At 40.6% G+C, this 25,144-nt stretch overlaps 1 protein-coding gene across 1 annotated transcript; it reads right to left on the bottom strand.

Moving 5' to 3' along the window:
• Positions 1 to 4,565: 4,565 nt before the first annotated feature.
• On the bottom strand, positions 4,566 to 24,885 carry LOC100567117 (surfeit locus protein 4). Its single transcript, XM_003216394.4, has 6 exons — positions 24,720 to 24,885; positions 16,517 to 16,703; positions 12,669 to 12,745; positions 10,514 to 10,557; positions 7,104 to 7,290; positions 4,566 to 5,067 (listed from the first exon to the last, which is right to left on the bottom strand). The coding sequence occupies exons 1-6, from the start codon at positions 24,768 to 24,770 to the stop codon at positions 4,801 to 4,803; spliced, it is 813 nt and encodes a 270-aa protein (XP_003216442.1). The 5' UTR covers positions 24,771 to 24,885; the 3' UTR covers positions 4,566 to 4,800.
• Between the last annotated feature and the right edge of the window lie 259 nt (positions 24,886 to 25,144).

Raw genomic sequence — 25,144 nt, 5'->3', positions numbered from 1 at the left:
CGGAGCAGGCGGAGGATAACATGGTACATGTTACAACGGCTGTGAAGGCGGAAGAAGGCTGCAACAGACTGAGAAGCCACTGTCGTTGTGTTAACCACACCACTGCTGGAACCTCACTCTGTGAAGACTGTGTGTTGACCGGCCGTGCACCGACCTCCACACATTAAAAAAAATCACGCACAGGCGTCTTCCAACAAAAATAAAAACAAACCTACAAAAGTCCCATGGCGATCAGCGAGTGGCGACGGGGGCAGGACTGTGAAATCTGGAAGCCCCTAGTCACAGACTGGCACATGGGCGGTGGATATGGACTCAGTCGTTCTACCTCAAGGACCGAGGCAGTTGAGTAGTCCGGCAGCTGTATCCATGACTGAGCAGCCCTTTTTAGGATCCGCTCTGCTCACCCCACACGGGGAAGGGGCTAGAAAAGGTGCCCTAAACATAGTCTGCCTCTCCTACCCTGACTGGACTGCCGCGTCCAGAGGGGTCACCACTCTGCGGCCAAAAAAGAAAAATGAACTTTGGAACATGGAACGTACGGACATTGTTAGATAACACTGACAGCGAGCGCCCCGAACGCAGGACTGCTCTCATTGCAAGAGAGCTGGGACGCTTCAAGATCGACATAGCAGCCCTTCAGGAGACCCGGAGAGCAGGAGAGGGGCAGCTGAAGGAAGAAAAGGGAGGCTACACCTTCTTCTGGAAGGGACTACCTGAAGAAGAGCGAAGAAGAATACACGGAGTTGGCTTTGCTATCAGAAACGACCTGGTGAAGCACCTGACTGAAGCACCCACTGGCATCAACGAACGACTTTCAACCCTCCGAATTAACCTTGCCAAAAACCAACAGGCAACCATCATATGCGCCTATGCACCAACTCTAGATGCTGACGAAGACATCAAGGAAAAATTTTACTGTCAGCTGGATACCATCCTATCGGAGATACCTAAGGAGGACAAAATCATCCTCCTGGGGGACTTTAACGCAAGAGTCGGAAGGGACTCTGACCTGTGGCCAGGGATCATAGGAAAAGACGGGGTCGGAAACAGCAACTCGAATGGCATCTTGCTTCTCACCAAATGCGGAGAGCACAACCTTGTCATCACCAACACGCTCTTCCGCCAGAAAAACAAGCTCAAGACATCATGGAAGCACCCTCGGTCAAAGCATTGGCACCTCCTGGACTATGTTATCACACGTGCCAGAGACCGCCGCGATGTGCTTCTCACAAGAGCCATGACAGGTACTGATGACTGCTGGACAGACCACAGGCTAATCCGATCCACGATGGCTATCAAGATCGTCCCCAAACGCAGACTCCAAGGAAGGAAAACAAGGCGAAAAATGAACACCCAAGCCCTTCAGGTGCCCTCCAAACGAGCCCTTCTCCAAACAACACTCAAAGATCATCTACCCACAGAACACCCCGAAAATGTTGAGGAACATTGGAACAAACTGAAGACCTCCATCATCACAGCCTGCGAAGAAAGCATTGGATACCTAACTAAGAAACATCAAGACTGGTTTGATGATAACGACAAAGAGATCCAACAGCTGATTGATAACAAAAGGAAAGCCTTCCAAACATGGCAGAGAGACACCAACTGTGCTGCCAAGAAAAAGATCTATGCCAGTGCAAAAGCCGAGGTCCAAAGAAGGACCAGAGAACTCAAGAACATCTGGTGGACAAAGAAGGCTGAAGAAATCCAACACCTTGCAGATACCCATGACGCTCAGGGATTTTTCAAAGCCACAAAGATCATTTATGGACCAAGAAACCATGGCATACAGCCCCTACGCTCATCAGATGGAACCAAAATTCTGAAGGACAAAACATCAATTGCACTACGTTGGAAAGAGCACTACCAGAACCTGCTGAATCGCAGCTCCAATGTGGCCGAAGAGACCCTCTCACAAATCCCGCAACAACAAACCAGGGATGAGCTTGCAGCACTGCCTAGTTTGGAAGAAGTCAGCAATGCCATCAGCCAACAAAAAAACAACAAAGCTAGCGGACCTGATGGGATTCCCGCTGAAATCTTCAAAGAGGGTGGACCTGAGCTGATGCAACAACTCCACCAGCTTATTGAAAAGGTGTGGATGACCGAGAAAATCCCAGCAGACTTCAAGGATGCCACCATCATCACCCTTTTCAAGAAAGGGGACAGAACAGACTGCGGGAACTATCGTGGTATCTCCCTTCTAACCTCCGCCGGGAAAATCCTCGCAAGAATCCTTGCAAACCGCCTTCTCCCTGTCTCAGAAGACACCCTCCCAGAATCCCAGAATGGCTTCCGCCCCTCCAGAGGAACAGTGGACATGATCTTCACTGCTCGACAGCTCCAAGAAAAATGCAGGGAACAAAACCAACCTCTGTACATGGCATTCATTGACCTTGCAAAGGCATTCGACACAGTGAATCGCAGCGCTCTCTGGACCATCCTCCAAAAAATCGGGTGCCCTGACAAATTTGTGAACATCCTGCGGCTCCTCCATGATGACATGATGGCAACAGTCTTGGACAGCAACGGCTCCCAAAGTGACCCATTTAAGGTTGAATCAGGTGTCAAGCAGGGATGTGTTATTGCCCCCACCTTATTTTCCATCTTCATCGCTATGATACTTCACCTTGTTGATGGGAAGCTTCCCACCGGAGTGGAAATCATCTATCGGACAGATGGCAAGCTATTTAACCTCAGCAGACTGAGAGCCAAAACCAAGGTCACCACAACATCTGTTATAGAACTCCAATATGCTGATGACAACGTAGTCTGTGCGCGTTCAGAAGAAGACCTACAAGCCACTCTAAACACCTTCGCAGAAGCATACGAGAAGCTCGGCCTCTCACTGAACATCGAGAAAACCAAAGTGCTCTTCCAACAGGCACCAGCTAATCCCTCTGCAAAGCCAGGAATACAGCTTAACGGTGCAACATTAGAAAATGTTGACCATTTCCGCTACCTTGGTAGCCACCTCTCCACAAAAGTCAACATCGACACTGAAATACAACACCGCCTGAGCTCTGCGAGTGCAGCATTTTTCCGTATGAAGCAGAGAGTGTTCGATGACCGGGACATCCGTAGAGAGACCAAGGTGCTTGTTTATAAAGCCATTGTCCTCCCAACCCTGCTCTATGCCTGCGAAACGTGGACTGTGTACAGACGTCACACCAAACTCCTGGAGCGTTTCCATCAGCGTTGTCTCAGGAAAATCCTGCAAATCTCTTGGGAAGACAGGCGGACAAATGTCAGCGTGCTTGAGGAAGCAAAGACCACCAGCATTGAAGCGATGCTCTTACGCCATCAACTCCGTTGGACTGGCCACGTTGTCCGAATGCCCGATCACCGTCTCCCAAAGCAGCTCCTCTACTCTGAACTCAAGAATGGGAAACGGAATGTTGGAGGGCAGGAAAAGAGATTTAAAGATGGGCTCAAAGCCAACCTTAAAAACTGTGGCATAGACACTGAGAACTGGGAAGCCCTGGCCCTTGAGCGCTCTAATTGGAGGTCAGCTGTGACCAGCAGTGCTGCGGAGTTTGAAGAGGCACGAACGGAGGGCTTAAGGGAGAAACGTGCCAAGAGGAAGGAGCGTCAAGCTAACCCCGACCGGGACCGCCTTCCACCTGGAAACCGATGTCCTCACTGCGGGAGAATATGCGGGTCAAGAATCGGTCTCTTCAGTCACCTAAGAACACACGCCCAAGATACCAAGGTTGGAAGACCATCGTCCTCGAACGTCGAGGGATCGCCTAAGTAAGTAAGTAATTCTGTTGTCTTTACTGTTGCTCCAAATGAAGTCTGTGAAGGAAAATGGCCACGAAGAAGCCATTGAGAATATCTGCTCTGAGCTATTGCTGCTAGGAGTGTTTGTTATGGCCCCATAGAGAGCACAACCTGCCTATCTAAATGCCCACAATCACACCATGTATCTCTACTTTTACAATGCCAAGTTTAGAAATAGAGGAAGAGATGCTATTAAGACAATTTGCATTTCCCTTGGCTAGTTAGGCCTGGTAAAATGGGGCAGAAATTGCAGCTCCCTGACCATGTATACATTTCGAAAGTTTGAGATATGGAGGGAGAAATAGAAAATAGGGGAGGATATCTCATAAGGTCATAAACACTTGTGTTGGAGTGGAGAAGCCTAACACAGAACCAGAGTTGGAGGCCTTTTCTACACTGCCATATAAAATCCAGATTATCTACTTTGAACTGGGTTATATGGCAGTGTACTCATATAATCCAGTTCAAAGCATATAATGTGGATTATCTGCTTTTATAATCTGGATTATATGGCAGTGTAGAAGGAGCTCTAGAAACAATTGTGGGACTGCCCCTTCAACATGGAAGTAACGGATGCAAGCTGTCCACACTTACTTCTGATGGGAGGAAAACTCCCAAAGGATTTAAAATAGTTACCACTATTCCAATCCCGGGTTTTTGTGTCAGAAGACAAAACAGTTTCCATATCCCAGAAGCTCATGTAGTTCCAAATGCTAGGGACGAACATTCAGCAAATTAATACACACACACACAGACAAAGACGCAAACACACAACACACCCATGTATACAATTCGGCTTTAATTTACACGTCTCAAACAGGATAGAAAAGCAAAGGTTCTCCCACCCTGATAAGGCAACCGTGAACTATGATAAACCTTAAGAGAATCAAAAGAGAAAATTCTACACGGGTTTAAAAAAGCTGTAGTTTAACCCCGCCCCAACCCCATATTGTCCCTATTTTTCTTCCAATCCTCCCTCCTCCCTACCCCACACTGAGCCCCATTCACAGTCCATTTTCACCACTTCTTCTTATGCTCATCCATCGAAACCCCTCCAGGTCCCAGTGCCACCACAAGCAGCAAGCCACCTATGACAGACATGGTCTGGAAAAAGTCGTATTTGAGGAAGTCGTGGAGAGGCCTGTAGGTGGGGATGGTCCAGAAGGCATTCTGGATCATGTTGACAATGAGGAGCCAGACCACAAGGGTAAGAGCAGCAAGTTTGGTCTTGAAGCCAATAGCTACCAAAATGATGAGTGCCATGCCAAAGATGTCCTGGAAAATCTGAGGAGGGAAAACATGGATACAGCAACTTAATGCAGCTCCTTTACGGATCAAAACCTATTTAACATACTAATCAGAGAAGTGGGAGCAAAATGCACTTCCCTCTCAAAAAGGAATTATCTCCCAGAAATTAAATTTGCCATCTGCCCACAAATTTTTAGCACTGCAGAAAGTGAGATAATGAAAATCATTCAGCCAAACAGAAAAATGCTCAAGAAAGATACTCAAGTATAAGCTGAGGCATCTAATTTTACCTCAAAACTGGGAAAATTTATTGACTCGAGTATAAGACGAGGGTGGGAAATGCAGCTAGCATTGGTAAATTTCAAAAATAAAAATAAAAATAGATAACATTATTTTATAATTATATTAATTGAGACATCAGTAGGTTAAGTGTTTTTGAATATTTACATAAAACTGTAATTTAAGATAAGCCTGTCCAACTCCGATTGCTTATATATGCAAGTGTACACTGACCCGAATATAAGCCAACCATGACTCTCACTCGAGTATAAGCCGAGGAGGGCTTTTTCAGCCCTAAAAAGGGCTGAAAACCCCATCTTATACTTGAGTATCTACGGTAATTTATTAAAATTTACAACACAGTGGGCCCTTTGTATATGCTGGAATTTGGTTCCAGGACCCCAGCTGATACCAAAATATGTAGATGCTTGTAAAATAGCATCCCTTATGTAAACTAGTAAAGAACTCAAATAAGTGCCAGAGAGTTTGAGGATTTGTGAAATGTCAAGAGACTAGAACAGGGAGTGCCTATCCATCAGCACAGTGCTTGCCTCATAGCAAAATCAAGGTTTGCTTTTTGGATTTCCCCCCAAATATGTTTATCTGTGGTTGGTTGAATCCATGGATGAAGAATCTATGTATATGAAAGGTACACTGTACAGAAAATGGATCAGACATGAAGTCAGCCTGTGATAAAACTGTCTCCCCACAGGGGACAACGTATAGCCTAACACCTACCCCAACAGAGTGTGTGTCTATTGTTTGTTGAAAATAAACGTATCATTGGTAATAACATCATTTCTTTTACCAGCAGATAAGGGGAAGACCCTTCTACAGTGTTGGGATTTGCTAGACCGTCCATGGTTAGGGTGAGTAGTACTAGCATCCCAATGTTCTAAGTTTTTACCACCTGTTGCTGAAATCTGGTGCGGCTGAAGCAACGACAGCAGAGCAGTAGTATATGTGTCCTATTGGAACAGCAAACTTCCTGATGATAACTTCTCTATGTGAAGATACTGGGGTTTTTTTTTCCTTTTTCTTGCCTATTTGGAATGTCTGCTGGGAAATTTTGTTGAGGCAGAATTCTTACTTGGGGATCAATGCCCTAATCTTCCCATTTCTAATACAACATCCCTAAAGATGCTGCTCCTAAACCAAAAGACAAACTGCATATGCAACAAGATCCCATTTGCATCCACATAAGCCACAGTCTGACCCGCTTTAAATATTATGCAAATGTGTGGTCATTTGCTTGTTTGCATGATCTATTTTGGTCCTGTTGCTATTATTAGGAATAGGAAAGTGTTGTGGAACATCTCTCAACACTTTGGTGACCCAGGCAGCCCTGAGATTTCATTGGATATTGCATAGGTGTTTCAAAGTCTACCTTTATAAAGATAAGGACAACAAACTTCTAATTTAATAAAGAGAATCCTAAGAATGTGGAACTGCACACTCCTGGCAAAGTATGTCTGTCATAGTCCTTAGGAATGAGCGTGACGATAGATCAGCAAAAGACTCATTGGCAAGAGAGAAAGCTGACATAAAAAAAGCCTAGAAGTCCCAAATCTTTGCAAGTACTGTACCAGAGTTGCAGTAGCTCAAGCAAATCACTACAAGTGGGCAGTTGTGCTTTACTGGCCAGGAGACTATCCAATTACATTTCTTTTTGTCATTATCCTTGTGATGAGGTTGATATAAGCTTGCCCAACTGTGCATGCATCAGTTCTTTTCCCACAAAGGAAACCTCTAAATCTTTAAGGGAAACAATATGAAATGAAGAATCCACTCACAGTGAAGACGGAAAGTTCAAAGTGCAAGAGTGTCATGAACATGAGGACAAGAAGCAACCGGCCGCCAAGCTGCATGTACTGCCGTGGTGAGATGTCATCCATGGTGGGGACACCAGCGAACATGGACTTCCCCTCAGAACGAGATTCTGCAAGTAGAAGAAGCAAACCACCCCCAAGAGCCAGATTCCTGCATGGAAGGAAAATGTGCTTGAGAAACTCAGACATTACATCACTGAAGGCCAGAACAGAAGTATATGGCTGCACCTACATCCACACTTCTCCATTGATCATTTCTAAGGGATGGAGACTTACGTTTCCCCCTTTTTTTACTGGAAAGTGGGCAAGGCCAAATGCTTAAGTGTGAAACTAAAAAAAATACCATGTGGTTTCTACTATCAATACTTGAACTGTAGGAAAGATACTTAAGCTATTTAGAATGGAGAAAACACAGGCAACAACTTGGAAATGTCTAGTTCACAATGATATGGGGATGGGTGCAGCTATCTAGAGAATCCATGAAGGCCAAGTTAGAAAACCAGGACCCAATTTACTCCCCAAACCTGAGATTCCCCATATTTGTTCCATTGCCTCTTTACCGCTATAATATTTATCTTTTTAACTGTTGAGATAGGCTTTTCTATCCTGAACATATGCTGACCCCGGGAGAGTTTGACATGGATTCTAACACTTAGGCCTCCACGTTGAGAGTCAGCAAACATAACCTAACATATTTGATATTTCTGTGTAAGCTAACATAACAGTTTCTCTGACAAACTGGACTCAGAGAGAATGAAGGCATGGGCATGGGAGATAACGAAAACTGGATATCTGATTTCAGATTCGATGTAAACAATGCAGCTAAGAAACTCAATCCCATGAGGATGTGGATGTAGGGATACAGTTCTTTACTCATTTTCTTTTTGAAAAGACTAATGAATAATTTTAGCAATTTTCTTAAAGAGGAACGAGAGTCTTCAAAAATAGCAGTTTTGAAAAACTGTTCACAATTTGGGATTTATTCTGCATAAAACTTGCTTGTTGTGTTTTTACCATAAAAGCAGAGCTTTTGCCCACACTTTCTGCACAGAAAATGCTGTTTCCTGTACAAAACACACCATTTTTAATTTTGTGCAGAATTGGTCCTAACAGTATATTCTGTGAAAAAAAATACTGTGTCTGCACCAAGCAATCACAGGTAAATTTTGCACAAAAGTCTCAAACTGTGAAGATCATCATCAGGCCAGGATTTTTCTTGTCAAGATTTCTTGATGCTTGAGAAATATATTTTCCAGTCCCTTTTTAAAACATGTCCAAATATTCTTTCTACACCTGTATGGAACTGAAAAGAAATGCTGCATTTCATTGCATAATAGTCACACTCCATTTTTAAGTGCCAAAAATGGTATTTTAGTTTTCCTCTCATAATACTCGCACCCCCATTTGAGGCTGATTTTCCCTTCTTTTCTTCTTTCTCCGAAGGCAAGGCAGTTTAAAAATTACAAAATGGAGGTCTCTGAAGTTCCACTCTTCTCTCTTTGCTTCTTACTCCAAGGCAAAGCAGTTTTAAAAACCTGAAATCGAGCTCTGCAACTCGGATCTTCGCTCTTCCCTGCTTTCTCCAAAGAACTCAATTCCAGGTTCTGTAAACTGCCTTGCATTGGAAGAAGGTGGAAGAAGTAAAGAGCGAAGCTCCAGACCTCAATTTTATAGTTTATAAACTGCCTTGCCTTCAGAGAAGGAAGGGAGGGAGGTTGAGCATCAAATGGAGGGTACGACTATTATTAGAGGAAAACAAAAGTACCTACTAAAAAACAAACAAACAGAAACATAGCTATTTGAGGCTGGATCAGCCCTCCTTAAAGGTAACACATTTTATTTTTAAAAAACACCAACACATTTTTTTCCTTCACATAATAGTCACATACTGCAACTATTATGCAATGAAATACGGTATCTTGTTTCTTTTAAAACTCTAAATTCCAAGACACTTAAGTTCTTCCAAATAAATGTATCATTTATCAACTGTGCATTTGAATATCCTGTACCTGCCTAGATATGTAAGTTCTCTCTTGAGCTATATATTACAAGTAAATGGATATTTTGGCTTTACAAGAGGCCGAGGAATATCCAAATGCCTACAAAATAGCTATTTATTTATTTAGCAGCAGTAACTGCCTTTTCATCTAATTTGCCACAAACCTCAAGTCCACAGGGCAAGTTCGTAATTCAGTACATATGCAGCCTGACCCCTATTTTAAGCCTACAGAGCGCCTTCTATTCCAAATCTGGGAGTAAACAACACCTGCTCCTGATATCACTGGAAGGATGCATATGAGTCATGCACAGAACATGGCGATAAATTCCCCACTTTTTATTACTTTCCCTAACTCAAATCTTTTATGGCCTGCCAAGCATTAGAGGCAGCAACATCTGTATCAGCATCATTTATAGATTGAACTAGAGCAGTGGTTCTCAACCTGTGGGTCCCCAGATGTTTTGGCCTTCAACTCCCAGAAATCCTAACAGCTGGTAAACTGGCTGGCATTTCTGGGAGTTGTACGCCAAAACACCTGGGGACCCACAGGTTGGGAACCCATGGAACTAGAAGAAGATACTAAATCAATAACTTCAAGACTCATCTAGTAAAGATGAAAAATGTCAAATGAATAGACTGAATTACCTACCATGAAGATCTTGCTTTGTTACAAAATCAATTCCACTTTTGCACTTGACATGATTTTTTTTTACATTTTGCTATTTTTGTTCTGTATATGTCCCTTTGCTTTTGATCAAAAACAACACCATACTGTACAACATTAAAGTATCATTGTACTTCAAACCAGTGGTATTCAGAGTGATGGTCCCGGGACCACTATAGGTCCCTATAGTTCATGGCAGATTAGAAGAAATAATGGACAGTTTCCTCCATCATATCATCTGCAAAACGGTGCTTTACACTTAACTCAGTAAAAGGATTTTTAATAGCTGAAGGTCAGCTGCAGTCTGGATTTTTAATATTTTCCTGCAAAAACTGGTAATCGCATTTCTCCCATCTGTAGTGCAAATCCTTGTTTCAAATGAAGAAAGAAGGAAGAGGCGCAACACAGCTCGATATTTATGGAAGAGATCTTCCACCATTAAAGTTAGCACGGAGCATATAGTACTGCATTACTAAGTATGTATTCAATGACCTGTCCTAAACTCAGAGCAATTCTAATCTCTTTACATAAGCAGCCTTTCCACACGCAGGCTGGGCAAGGAGATTGTTCACTTTGGCACACAAGCAATGTCCTTTCTTACTTAGATGGGCATCCCAGTTTATATAAAATCAAAGGCAGAGAATATCTAAACACTCTTGCCAGGTTTTCTAGCAAGGTTAGAATATGATGTGCTTTATATGAGTTACTCACCTCATTAAAAACTTGAGATCCCATAAGATACTATAGGCAATTGTCTGAAACAAACAAGCACAGAAGACAGTGAGTATATGCCAAAGTCTTCAGGTCTGGAAGCTACTTTCTTGGCAGCAGTTATAATTACTCTTAAGATTTCCTGGAAAACAGCTTTGAAATAGAAGCAACATTGGTCAGAAGGCTGAAGAGCAATTCTTGTCTGTCTTTCTCAAACACTTCTTTTTAGAAGATTTCCAATACTGCTGTGCATTAAGCACAACAATGCATAATGAAGTAGCCAAAATTATAAGGATTTATATGATGGCAGAAAAGCCCACATTGTTCAAGGCACAAACTGAAACCCGATTTCTACACACAAACACACACACACAATTTCTGAAACAGCATACTATATTTGTAAATAATAGCGTCAGAGACTAACAAAATGGAATATGGTAGGTAGCAAGAGGTATTTCCCAATTCTAAGGAGAGCTCAAATGTATACAAGATAAAAACAAAGTGGCTGCATTACAACAGCAATTAGAAGACCTTGGAATTAATGCCATTAATTGCACTGTTCTCTTTAATTTCCTTCTTTCCTTGCATAATAACTTTAAGCTGGGCACAGAAGTGTGTCACAACTTCTGTGTTCCCCCGAAAATAAGACAGTATCTTATATCAAATTTTGCTCCCAAAGATGCGCTAGGTCTTATTTTCAGGGGACGTCTTATTTTTCCATGAAGAAGAATTCACATTTATTGTTGAACAAAAAAAATTGAACATTTATTATATACTGTACAGTAGTTGTCATAACAAACCAGCATAACCAGACAAACTGCGAATCCAATCAAGAATTTATTGTTACTACCATGATTTCCATGTACTACAATCTATGGTACGTATATTTACCAATCCTGCTCTGGTGTTCTGTTTGGCGGGCATGCTTCCAAACACAAACATTGCTAGATCTTACTTTTGGGGGGGGGGGGGGGGCTGCGCTTATATTTAGCAATTCAACAAAACCCCTACTAGGTCTTATTTTCAGGGGATGTCTTATTTTTGGGGAAACAGGGTATAGGGCTTTTTTATTTTTTGCATTTCATGTCTCAATGCCTTTGGATTTTCTAATCTTTTTAAAATCTTGAAACATTTTATCTGTAAAAATGAACCCAAATGTATCTAATGAAGGGAAATCTAATCCAATGTTCTCCCATAAAGTGCCTTACACATGTGTTGGACTACAAACTTCATTGTCTCCAGATGATAAGATCACTGGTTGTTGGATGGATATGATGGAATATATAGAATATCATATCTGAAGGTTTGGGTAAAGAATTCTTAACATGCTTTACCACAATACATACACTAGCCTTAGGATATCAAAAGACTCTTTTCACACCAAAAAAACAAATGCCAAGAATTTCATCAGGAAAACAAAGTAATATCTCTTTTAGAGAATAGAGAGCCAACTGAAGCTGCCAAGAAAGAACATTTGGTAATATAAATAGATAAATTTATATGAAACTTCAAAGTTAAGATTCAACATTTTTATTTAATACTGTTGACAATTAGAATATGCAGCGTTATACTTTATAGGGATTTTAATTATGTTATTTAAGCATTATATTCTTGGTACCTTAAAACACTTAAAATTTTATTTCCTTGAATGCAATATTATGATGCCATTATATAGTATTTGATTTTGATCAAAAATGTAATTCTGCAATACGATTGTGAAAAATTAAAAAAGAATATTATATGTATAAAAAAGAAATAATGTGTGGGTTGGAATATTCACCCATGTTCACACTTTTCCAAATATCAGAACACAGTTCTTGGTTCAAAAATGTATCTTGAGGTTTTTTAATATGCCTGTTATTAAATAAGATGCAATCCAAAATATCCAAAAAAAAGAGAGAGAGAAAAATAATGTGATCCCCATCCCCTAAAGCAGTGGTTCTCAACCTGGGGTCCCCAAATGCTTTTGGTGTATAGCTCCCAGAAATCCCAGCCAGTTTACCAGCTGTTAGGATTTCTGGGAGTTGAAAGCCAAAAACATCTGGGGACTCCAGGTTGAGAACCACTGCCCTAAAGCATACAAATTCATGGGATGTTGATAGGATATCATCCCTTTCCCAGTAAAAAATCTCTTTCTTTAAACCATACAGCTCACCTGCATAAAAATGATTCCAAATAAGCCAAAGCACGCATAAGGAACAAATTTTCGGGCCAGGACTAGTACACACCCAGCTGGAAAAAAAAAAACAGAAAAGAGAAAATGCTTGAGTGCCAAAATAAAAAATTAAAGCAATACGGAAATAATACAGAGGCTGTTTTCCTCACAGTCTTTTGTTACACCTGCCCAGAAGCAGCTATTTTGATAGTGTATGGGAGATTTGATTCTACTCTTAATTATGGAAATCCCTGGGTGATCTTGGCAAGTTACACACTCTCAGTCCCAGAAAACTAAGGTAAATGGGAAATAACTTGAAGGTTCACAACAATGTAAAGATTTTCTCTTTATTTTTTAAAATGAAGTAATTGGAAAATATATTCTCCCTTTGGTTGTACAATAAGTTAGGAACTACTTCTCCTGGGTGAACAAGCCCAATAGGCAAGAGCTTCTTCTTCACAAGCCTTTGTGGCATGATGGATTTGTAATGAGAAATATTATCCAATTTATTGGTAGCAGAATAAGGGTATAAGGTAAGGAGCATTTATGCATAACCTGAAAGTAATTTTATAAACAGTATTTTTAATAATTTTGTGCATGAAACATATTGAATCACCAGAAAGCACTGAATTATTGAATCATCAGAAGAAAGCACTATCTTGCCTCCCATATGGACAGTTTTGGATTTGGAGGATTCTGGAATTCCATAAGGGATGCTTAGTGAGTTTATATGGTGGTTTCAGAGAAAGGATGTGGAAGATTTGTGATTAAGTCTGTTGGGTTTAGGCGTAAATTAATGATACTTTAAGGATCTGAGTTAGTTAGGATCTGAGTTAGGGCTGTGAGAGAGCAAGGATGTGATATTCAATGTAATAAATGTTTATTATGATGTTTTCACTATAATATTTATTTATTTATTTACTGTACTTATACCCTGCCCTTTCTCATCCCCAAAGGGGTGAGAGGCGTAGAGTCCAACAAGGAAAGAGTTTGCAACTTTTGTCCAGTAAGGACAGAAGTTGTATAAATCCTCATAGGAACCCTGAAGGCACTTAGGCGGCCCCTACAGTTGAGTGTCACAAAAGGGAAATCCTTATACAGTTGTCAGAGATCAAGAAAATGCCTCACTCCTGGTGATTGCAGTGAACACTGTAGAAATCTCTACACTGAGTGGGCTGAAGGATGGAGACATCACATTTGGCCACACTGGTGAGATTTCTTGAGGAGAACCCCACTTGATGCCAAAGGAGGCTACAAAAAATCATAAATCAAATAAACAAGTAACACACCATAGATATTGACTTTTGAAGGGCCTTTGAAAGGGGCAGATGACACTTTATAGTAAAATGTCTTCTTTCAACACGCTTCTCTGGCCCCAATGCTTCTGTCCCTCTAAGTATCTTGAGTTAGTGGGCCGCACTGCCCCCCAGGAAACTTTGGGGAGTTACCCCCACTTGCAAGATATTTTTTAATTTTTGTTTTGAAAACTGGAGAGTCGGGGGGGGGGGGGTGTCACAAAAATGCTCATGGAGATCACACCTTCCCGATCCCTGCTCTGAAACTTCAAGAAGCCCTTTTAATATTTTCAGCCTGATAAAAAGGGTTTTTTAAAAAAAAAGTTTAGGTGGAATGCCTTTTCCTGTTAGCTGAACTCGCCGGTTTGTATTCTAATCTCTATAGCAGCAAAAAGAAACCTGCTCCATCATGTGCCTGGCATCCCTTCATATATTTAAAGACAGATCCCAGGTTGCATACTACACTGTAGAAATAATACAACTTGACACCATTTTAACTGCCATGGCTCCATGCTATGGAATGATGGGAGCTGTAGTTTGGAGAGACACCAGCATTATTTGGGAGGAAGAGCAAAATATACCATAGAATTGAACCAAGACAGTAAAAGTGGTGCCAAAGTGTATTAATTCTACAGTGTAGATGCACCCTAAGCTTTCTTTTCTCCAAGCTAAACATACTCATTTTATAAGCTATTCCTCATAAAGCCTCCCAAAAAACTTTGTAAAAAGGGAAAAATTGAATTGAAGGGCCAAATAAAATATTCCCCGCTATTTGGAAACCTTTTAATAGACCACATGAATTGACTACAGGTCAGTTAAAAAACCTACCCATTACACCAGATTGACTGGCTACAGAATCCGTTAGTTAAGGGAGACTGGCAAAAACTACTCAGCGACCTTTATTTGGAATAGAAATATAATCTCAGGTCTATGTCCACTTTGACACTGCTACACTCTACAGGCTCTCTCACAGGTTACTTAGTAAAAGGTTGATATATGCTGCTTCATTGGTATAGAGTACATTTGCATGGGACAGAATGCGGAGAAATCTATTCAATATGAAATTGGCAAATTTGTACTTCCTGAACTAAACGCCAAATCTGAATGTTGACAGATGTTGGCATCCATACTTTTTAAAAGTTTAAACTGTAGTTTTGGGGGGGGGGGGGGTCAAATAGACAAATTTTGAAAAATTGCATAACATGTATATGTTTTTAAAAGATGCCAAGAATGCTGTACTGAAAAGTAAATTTGTTTGCAAAATTGGAAGAGTATGCTTTGAAAAATGTGAATGAAAATACATTTGGAAGTTAGCGCAGAATATATCTATCCACTCAGAAACTGATGCAGAATATGGACAGAATCAATTTAGAATAAAAAATGTAAGAATCTAAACAAAATCAAACTACATTCACTCATTCATATGTACAGTGTTTTCTCACGACTTCGCGGTTTGCTTTTCATGCCCTTGCTGTTTTGCAGTTTTTAATAAACAATAAAATAATAGTATAAATAATACTTTCTACTTTCTTCCTAAGAAGAAGCCTAAGGAAAGAAGGAAGGAGAAGCCGAAGGGAGAGAAAAGGAGGCTGAAGCAGCTTTGTTTTTGCCTCACAAGGCATGCGCGGACTTGAGAGGCGAGGGGGGGGGGGGGGGACAGAGACGCTACTTGCCAGTGAGATAGTAAACAACACAAATATAGCATCTCTACTTCATGGATTTTCACTTTTTGCGGGTGGTCCTGGAACATAACCCCCGCGATAAGTGAGGGAACACTGTACACTGTGATTCCATTACTATGAAAGGCGTCTTTATAGCTGGAATCATTCTTCTCATATAACATCTGACAGATGCACTTACACATACTTGCATTATTTTTATTACTGTGAGAATGATAGTTGACAGAACCTGCCTTACAACCTGTATTTCCTTTCATCAGACATTAGAGAAATTAAGCTTTAAAAGGGTTTAATGTGGATTTCTGGCAAACTGGTTGATTTTCTGTGCTGGATTTCAAAGATAAGAGATTTATAAAGTTCTATGAAATCTATTGCTCTTGGGTGCAAAATAATACATTATTTTATGATTACTTTGGACACCTGTGTTGTCATAAGCTTTTGTATCACATTTCTATTCTGTTAAATCAACACTAAACTGAACATTGAACCAAAACATACTGAATGAACAAACAAAGCAGAAGTCGACTCTAATAAAACAGATGGGCCATATAAACATTCTCAATCTGCTTAAACAGATTTTCTAATCTTTTGAATTCATCCCCAAAAGATAGAAAACTCATTCATTTAAGGAGCTGGCATTTTCTAGCTGAGATTACCCTAGATCTTCAAGATCCCTGCTGTTGCTTTTCACAGCCACATATTAAAGGATATCAGCTGCAGGCGAGAAGGTGCTAGTCTACGTTTTGAATTATGACTTCTGACATGACTATTCTAAAAAAGATGTAAATATCTACAAGACCATATTCTGCAGGGAGATCTACACATATAATTTCACATGAGTTCTTTTCCAAGCTGAGAAAAGCAGAACTCTTACCCAGTTGCCCACACATGTTAATGAGGACAAAGAGTGTGGCTAAGAGTGTACCACTTCCCCAGGACATGTTGATGTAGTCCCGCTGCTCATTCCACTGAAACCACATCCTGATGCCGTCCTCCAAGAACGTGCTGATGAGACAAAGGTGGGCCACGTGAGGTAGGTAGTGCTTCGTCACTCGCAAGAACTAGAAAGAAGAGAGGAGAGGGTCAGAGAGCAATACTCCCAAACCACTACAAAACCAAAATCTAACATCAACTCTGGTTCAAGTCATTATTCAATACTTCTAAAAGATTACTTGAACAGACTATAGATGCAAAAACAGTCTCAGTGGGTCACAATCCAGTGTTAGCAACTAGAAATAGCTCATTCCTAGCATCCAGTTTTAGCCACTCGGTCAAACAAAATGTGTACAAAAGATGAGCTAGAGAATCACCTATCACAACCAATATACTGCTATTGATTACATTATGTAACACGATTTTTGTTCCTGGGTTATAAATGTCATTTCTTAATTGGTTCTATCATTAAAAACATGGAAAAAGTTTATTAAACTGCAAAACCTTTATTTTTGTAGGACAGCCTGTAGCACATTTTACTATAGTTTTTCAACAAATATCTCATAGGGTCTCAACCAATTCAACATAGTTTGTGGCAGTCACAAGAGAGGTTTCTGGAGTATAACAACGACTTTCAAAGTAAGTATTGCACAATTAAACAGGAAATAGCACTTTCAAAACAGGAACATATTTTTTCAATTTTTGTTGCAGAATGTTATTGTCCAAATTGAAATGCTAGTCTGAACTAATTAGACTACAGAATCAACGGCTGAATGGTAAGTCAACGCTCACAGTCATACTATTAAATTAGCTAATTTCCTTAAATTAGCTGGAATTAGCAACTGGCTTTAGCCTCCTGGAAGAGGGAGACTAAAGAAAAATAAAGAAATTGCTCTTTAAGGTAAAAGAGGTCCTTAATTGTATGGTTGGAAATAAGAAACCAATCACAAGCCACACTGTTTGCTCTTCCTGCTCCCAATTCCTCTAAGCCGCTTAATGTCCCTTCCAGCCTGTCTCCTTCAGGTGTGGTGATTATGATCTATCCAGATTATGATCAGGCCATTTAAATGTCCATTCTCCAGAAGAGTTTCAAAGCCAATTGGTTCTTAACAAAGAGTACATGGTTGTTCTCTCCATCTAGTTTACAAAGATCACAGCTTTCAAACTACAATGACTTGATATGCATCAGAAAGTTCACCTCAATTCTTCATTGAGTATAATGCTACTAATCACAGTGACTGTACATCACCTGCAAAATCAGAGACAATATACTTTTCAATGCTGAAGGACACAGGGCAAACTGTGTGTTGTACTCATGTTTTGCAAATAGGCTTCTATAAGCATCTGACTAGCAACTCAGGACACAGAATGCTCAATTAGATGGGGCTTTGATTCAGGCCCCTTCTACACTGTCATATAACCCAGATTAATAATTAGATAATCCACACTATCTGCTTTGAACTGGATTATATCAGGCCCTTTCTACACTGCCATAAAAATCCGGATTATCTGATTTGGATTATATGACAAATTAGACTCATAGACTCTAGTTCAAACAGATAACGTGGATTATCTGATTTAATAATCTGGATTATATGGCAGTGTAGAAGGGGCCTGAGCCTACATTGCCATATAACCTAATACAAAGTAAATAATCTGGATTTTATATGGCAGTGTAGAAGGGTCCATAGTTTAAGAGCTTGTAAGCCATGTGCTGATATTGATTACATTAATTACAATTTAAACCAGACATCCTCAAACTGCGGTCCTCTAGCTGTTTGGGCCTCCAATTCCCAGAATCCCTCGCCAACTTGATAATGGTCAGGAATTCTCAGAAATGGAGTCCAAAACACTCAGAGGATAGCATTTGAGGATGCCTGGTTTAAAGAATTAAGTCTAAATGTAAAATATAATTTTACCCAATACTACTTTGGTGTAATTTGACAGTATTTTCCCAGGAAAAACAAGGGTTTATTTTTTCCTTTGCCAAACTTTTTGCAATCTTTTATGCTATCATTACTGTAGCTTCTTCATCCAGTTTTCTCTTCACCATTCTGCCCATTTCAGGGCCTTTTTGTCCCTGTTCTGGATAAAATGACAGGCCAAACTCCAGGGCAACATTAACCCTCCCACCCTCCTGTCTTCTTCCTACCTCAGTGCTGCTGACATTTCAAAGGTTGCCTAATTGTTCACTCAACAGTCAGAACAGTTAGCTACATAACCACTGCCGTCTGGGAGCTTTGCAAGCAGTATACTGACAGCAAAAAAAGGGGCTAAACCACTACGATTTGGGCTGCCTGTCATTCTTTGAGTGTTGTAAGCATTGGGAATTCTTGAGAATACGGTTGTTGTTCCTTTCTTACTCGATTGACATGCATTGTTTCACTGTTAAAATAATGTAGCTCACTCTTCCACTGATCCTGCCCTCTTGCTCCTACCCCTTTTATTTTTACATAGCACCCAAAGAAACATTTTGCTTTCTTTATTTCCCCCGCATGTATTTGTAACTTCCTAAATGTCTTTCAGTAGGTGGATGGGTGAGAAGGAGCAGCTGTTTCCTTCTCTCCCAAGCTCAAAACTGGGCAAACAAAAGAAAAAAGAACTCACAGATGGAATCATCATCTCCATTTCAACAAGTTTTAGATTGGCAACATAATGTAAAATTTAAAACGAACATATTCTTTTTAATATACCGGTAAATATAATGAACACACAAATTTTAATATAAACAGGACATATTGTGTTTTCTACTAACTTTACTACATTCTCCAAAACCGTTCAGGTGCTACTCAGCTCTGGACATAGTTTATTTTCCCTATACTGTAAATTTCTTTGTGCACTGTACATTGACTTGACTGGATTAACATAGATCAGATGTTCTGTAGACTTCTTACTTCTCACTGGGAAGCCACATAAGGGACACTGTAGCTCTCTCTCAGACACTGAACGATCTTCTCCTGTCCCAAATCTAGAACCCCACGAGTTTCATGGAACAGAAGGGAGCACTCAAAATACCATATGCTTTTTCTTCATTTCTAAAGGTATTTTCAGTACACCAACCTTTATTTTAAACTGGTTGTATTTCTGGTTTAAGATGCCAAAATAAATTTCCTTTGAATAAAAAAGTTGGCAAGGACAGGCAGCATTTATAGAGGTGTTAAATATGCCACACCGGGCTCACTGAGAACATTTGATCAAATGTCAAACCAGGCATATCAGAACATTTTCAGAGCTAGGAGGAGTTTTCTCTACAGAATATGTGAATTTACACACATAAACACAATTATTTCTAGAAGCAGTTTTAACTTATTTAAATGACACTATATTATAGTTCAATTCCAGGGAACCGAAAGGCATAATTTTCAGTGCATATGTCCCAGATGAGCTGAGCACTTGTTTAGCAAAAGTACAGTATCTGTCAACTCCACACGGCTAAGTCAATTTCTGTAATTGTACCCAGTGCAGTAATGCATAGTGTTAGTTGGCCTGACCTTAAGAACTGAATAGCAGTAATGCAGCAAGATGTCTACTGTATATTATTAGCCTATTAACGTACATGAGCTGAAAACCCAGCAAAGAAATACACATATTGCATATACTCATGCATGAGTCTAGAAATGTGAGTCAATAAACCAGCCTCCAAAAACTAGGTGTACTTATCCATGGGTCAATGTTAAATACTATACCAGAACTCTTATCAAAAAAAGGAACCATCTACTTCTCTGAGGAGAGTAGCAAAAGGTGAGAGCTTAGTCCATCCTGGGAGAACCTAAAAGAGGGCTATGGTACTGCTTCTCACATTTTAAATGTAAGGAAATGGGGATGGCTTGCCTCCTCAGACAAAGCATACCCATTTAGACCCCCAGATGCTAGTAGTCTGCCCTCTATAGCAACAGAGGAAAAGGCCACAGGATTTAATCTATCAATTAGATGAGCTGATTAAAGGTTTTTAATCAGGATTTCATTTTAATGGCTTATTTTAATAAAGTGATGATGATACTAATCATGACGATGATGAATATCTCGCCTTTTCCCAAGTCTGGGCCTCAATGCAGCTTATTAAACCAACGTCTATGGCACATCTGCACTGTAGAATTAATGTGGATTGACAGCACTTAAACAGCCATGGCTCAATGGTATGGAATCCTGGAGGCTGTAGTTTGATAAGACACCAGCACTCTTTGGCCGAGAAAGCTAAAGACTAAAACTCGTGTGATTCAACAGCATTAAGCTGTGGCAGTTAAAGTGGTGGCAAACTACATTATTTCTAAACCTTCAGTATACAAGTACAGACTGAGTATCTCTTATCCAAAATATTCTGAGAACAGAATATTCTGAATTTCAGATTTTTTTTACATTGGAATACTTATAAAATAAATTCATAATGAAATAACTTGGAGGTGGGACCTAAGTCTAAACATGTTATTACCTTTATCTACACAGTCTGAAGGTAATTGCATACATAATATTATTAATAGTTTTGTGCACAAAACCAAGTCTGGGTACACTGAATCATCAGAAAGCAAAGATGTCAGCAACCCATGTGGGTTGGAATCGTATGAATTCTGCTCAACCTGTACGATGGATGGTAGTGCATTTCCTTTGAAATGGCATCCCCTCTTCTCTTCCACAAGAGGGTACTGCATCTGAGATGGGCACAGCATACAAAGTACAGTAGAGTCTCACTTATCCAACGTTCTGGATTATCCAATGTATTTTTGTAGTCAATGTTTTCAATACATCGTGATATTTTGGTGCTAAATTCATAAATACAGTAATTACTACATAGCATTACTGCGTATTGAACTACTTTTTCTGTCAAATTTGTTGTTAAACATGATGTTTTGGTGCTTAATTTGTAAAATCATAATCTAATTTGATGTGTAATAGGCTTTTCCTTAATCCCCCCCTTATTATCCAACATATTCGCTTATCCAACATTCTGCTGGCCTGTTTATGTTGGATAAGTGAGACTCTACTGTAATTTGTTTCTTCAGAACTGTTTAGTTCCACAAAAAAGTGTGGAGATTTACCCATCAATTAATTAAAAGTCATATGATAAAACCTATTGCTTTAGTGAAAAATCTCCCGTGTCTATTTCATTTTGAGAGCCACTTCAGGTATTACTTTCAGTAAAATTTAATAAGACCAAGTAACTCATGCTCCTGGTTCCACAGGTTAACCTGGCCTCAATGATGTCCTTAACTCTGGCTTATTAGTCATCAATACTTATATGATGATGATACTGATTATTATTATCATCATCATCATCATCTTTGTTCATATCTAAACTTTTACCCAATGTATGGACACTTGCCAAAAATTCTGGCTGATAAATAACGGCATTAGTCAACTACGCATTGCTTTCAATTTCCTTATACAAAATGCTATGATTGCTACAGGATCACTTAAAGCAAGAAGCAACTAGGTAATAACCAAGGAAGGAAGTAGCATGTTTTTTTCTTCTTGCTGACGAAAGAATCCATCTCCTAGGCCACATGACTGGCTATCTTTACAAAAAGTTTAAGAGACCAGATCTCCCAGTAAGAAGGTATTTTGTGGTGATGTGCATGACAACAAAGAATCTCTTTCACAATTTTGAAAAGTACACCTGATGGCAAAGTGCAGATAAATCTCATGTTACAATAAGAAAATACACATGAGAAGTGCAGCTTTTTCATTCAATAGTAATCTGAAGGAACGGTGACCATGATGCATGTTTCCTACTCATAACCACAAGCACAAAATATAGTTGGCATCTACCTTTGTGTACGTTGTTTTAAGCTCCTAATCCCTCTGTAATTGCAAGGTTGGAAATGTGTAATAGGTACCTTCTCTGTGAATAGAGGATACACAATATGATGTGTTATATATCCAACTGTCTAATATGCTTTATGTACCATACATCACTGACACAGTGGTGAAACTGATAAACTCAACTGGGCCCAGTACCAGTAATGCCATACACAGGAACAAGCTTCACACAGTAGTGGTGCAGCACATCCTCAGGTTTATTTCACTCAAAGGACCATTCAAGTTTAAGATTACTAATAATCTTATAGATCATGCCAGATTTATAGTGTGCAATGTTTGAATCATAATGGACCTCCAGCAATGGACCTGATTACTGCCTAAATGAATCGATTTTAGATGGGGTTCGAATCTATTATTGTCTAACTATGTTTGTGCTAGTTGTCAATTACATTGATGTTGATTTTTTATAATTTATTCCTTTTATTAGATATAATTATGATGGTGCTCTTCATTTTTATTATATGTTATGTGTTTCTACTTTTTATATGTTGTTTCCCACTTTGAGTCCCAACTCGGGGAAAAAGCGGGATAGAAATAAATAAATAATATCAATAAATAAAATAATTGATTTATGCATGCCGAAGACAGGCTTCACATTCTAAAATGGGGATGCTGAAAGCACTGCCTTTTATATGCTGTCATCAATCTCACCAGTCCTTGCCATCATATCCAATATTGCAGGTTCTAGGGAAGTCGTAGACCAACATGAAGACAACCACATAACCACCCCATTCTCTGAGATTACAGAACCAAGAAAAAGAAGGATTTTTTAAAATACGGAGACTGAAATGGTGACCCTGCAGACATCATCTGATCTAGCACTAAAACACTGAGCCTGAATGGGCAGTGGAACGAGAACAACTCTACACCATTCACAAAAACTCTTTGAAAAGATAGGCTTTCCCCAGCATGAAGCCACAGGCTCCTCCCCGCAGAGCAGCAAAGGAGTTGCCACAGTGGCGAGGGACAAGATACAACGCTTGCAGTGGATTCAAAATACAGGGGGGGGGGGGAGAGATTCCACTAAGGGTCCTTTCACACAGCCAAATAACCCAGAATATCAAGCTAGAATAACCCACAATATCTGCTTTGAACTGGGTTATCTGAGTCCACACTGCCATATATCCCAGTTCAAAGCAGATAATATGGGATTTTATTCATCTATGTGGAAGGGCCGTTACAGCCCTTCCAGACAGGCCCAATATCCCAGGATCTGATCCCAGGTTTTCTGCTTTAAACTGGATTATATGAGTCTGCACTGCCAGATAATCTGGGATAAACAAAAAACCTGAGATCGGAACCTGGGATATAAGGCCTGTCTGGAAGTGCTCTTAGACATTAGGAAGACCTTGATAGTAAGAGCTGTTTGACAGTGGGGCCCCTTCTACACAGCTGAATAAAATCCCACATTTTCTGCTTTGAGCTAGAATATATGGCAGTGTGGACTCAGATAACCCAGTTCAAAGAAGATATTATGGGATTTTCTGCCTTGATATTCTGGGTTATATGGCTGTGTGGAAGGGTCCTGGGATACGTTGCTTCCTCAGAGTGTGGTAGAGTCTCCTTGTCTGGAGGTTTTGAAGCAGTCTGAATGGCCATCTCTCAGGAGTGCTTTGGTTGTGCATGGCAGAAGGGGATTAGGTTGAATGGCCCTTTTACTCTCTTCCAACTCTGTGATGATCCTGGTTCATAGGTTGTCATGGATTCACTGAATAATTGTGACCAAGCAGCTATTCCCTCAGCCCTATCTACCATATAGAGAAATAATAATTATAATTATCATCACAATCTTTGAAAACCATTGTGTGGGGCTGATGGAATGCGAGTCCAACAATCTCTGGTTACAATTGCTAACCAAAAAATGGTACAAAATATTCAATGACACCAAATGCACCCATTTTGGCAACCAGAGGGCCTTCTGGCTTCCCATTCCTAGTTCTGCCACCATTCAGGATGGAAAACTGTCCACACTATAATTGTAAGGGGCCTAGAGACATTTCAGGTCCTTTCACTCTTCGGAGGAGGAAAAGATTTACAGGAAACCGAGCCCTCCTCCTCAATCCGCATTTTCCAATTGAAGCACCCACCCTTCCCCTGTAGAACAGATGGTATCGACCTTTCACAAAAAAACCTCTCTCTCCCTCCCTCCCCCCGCCGCCGCATGAATGGTATAAGCCGGCCTGCCAGTCTTCCCGCGTACAGAAGGCGGAGAAATACGGCCCTCCCTCTCCCCCTCCAGAGGTGGTACGGTCCCAGCACGAGGCTCATTCAGTCGCTCGAGCATCCGGCCCAGACCATTCCACTTGAAAAAAAAAGGGGGGGAGCGTTACCTGGTCGGCGAGGTCTTCAGCTGCCCCCATAATATCGCCGCTAGGCGCCATGGTCGGCCCAAGAGAGATCCAGCCACCCACGCGCCGCTCCCTCGCCCGACTCCCGCTCGCCCTCTTCCCTTTCCTAAGGGGCGGGGCCAATGCGCAGGCACCGCCCCCTTTGCGTCACATGGCCCTTTGCTTGTCCTAGAGCTCTTGTCGTCGTTTCTGCTCTGTCATTCGTTCTCAAATTGGGCCCCTTTTCTCTCTCTAAGCTGCATTGATTGTCCAGGGAGACTCGCCGCTGCTTCTTAGGGAGTCGAGGGTAAACAAACCCTTCCTGTTTTCAGTAGCAGCTCAAGCTCCTTCGTTCTATACTTTCCTAGCTCTAGAGTTCGGACCCATTGGCTTCCGCGGCAGTCCGCCGCCGGCACTCTTGTTGCCGT

The sequence above is a fragment of the Anolis carolinensis genome, chromosome 2 (genome assembly GCF_035594765.1).
Source record: "Anolis carolinensis isolate JA03-04 chromosome 2, rAnoCar3.1.pri, whole genome shotgun sequence".
NCBI lineage: Eukaryota > Metazoa > Chordata > Lepidosauria > Squamata > Dactyloidae > Anolis > Anolis carolinensis.
Note: the sequence above shows the minus strand (reverse complement) of the source record. Positions and strands in the feature narration are given on the sequence as shown.

Bases quoted from the DNA above. Each gene is read 5' to 3' on its own strand.
- LOC100567117 (XM_003216394.4), bottom strand. From the start codon at position 24,770: ATGGCGCCTAGCGGCGATATTATGGGGGCAGCTGAAGACCTCGCCGAC. The intron at 10,558-12,668 runs GTGAGCTGTATG...TGTTTGTTTCAG, and splicing joins TTGGAATCATTTTTATGCAG to ACAATTGCCTATAGTATCTT. The intron at 5,068-7,103 runs GTGAGTGGATTC...TTCCCTCCTCAG, and splicing joins TTGAACTTTCCGTCTTCACT to ATTTTCCAGGACATCTTTGG.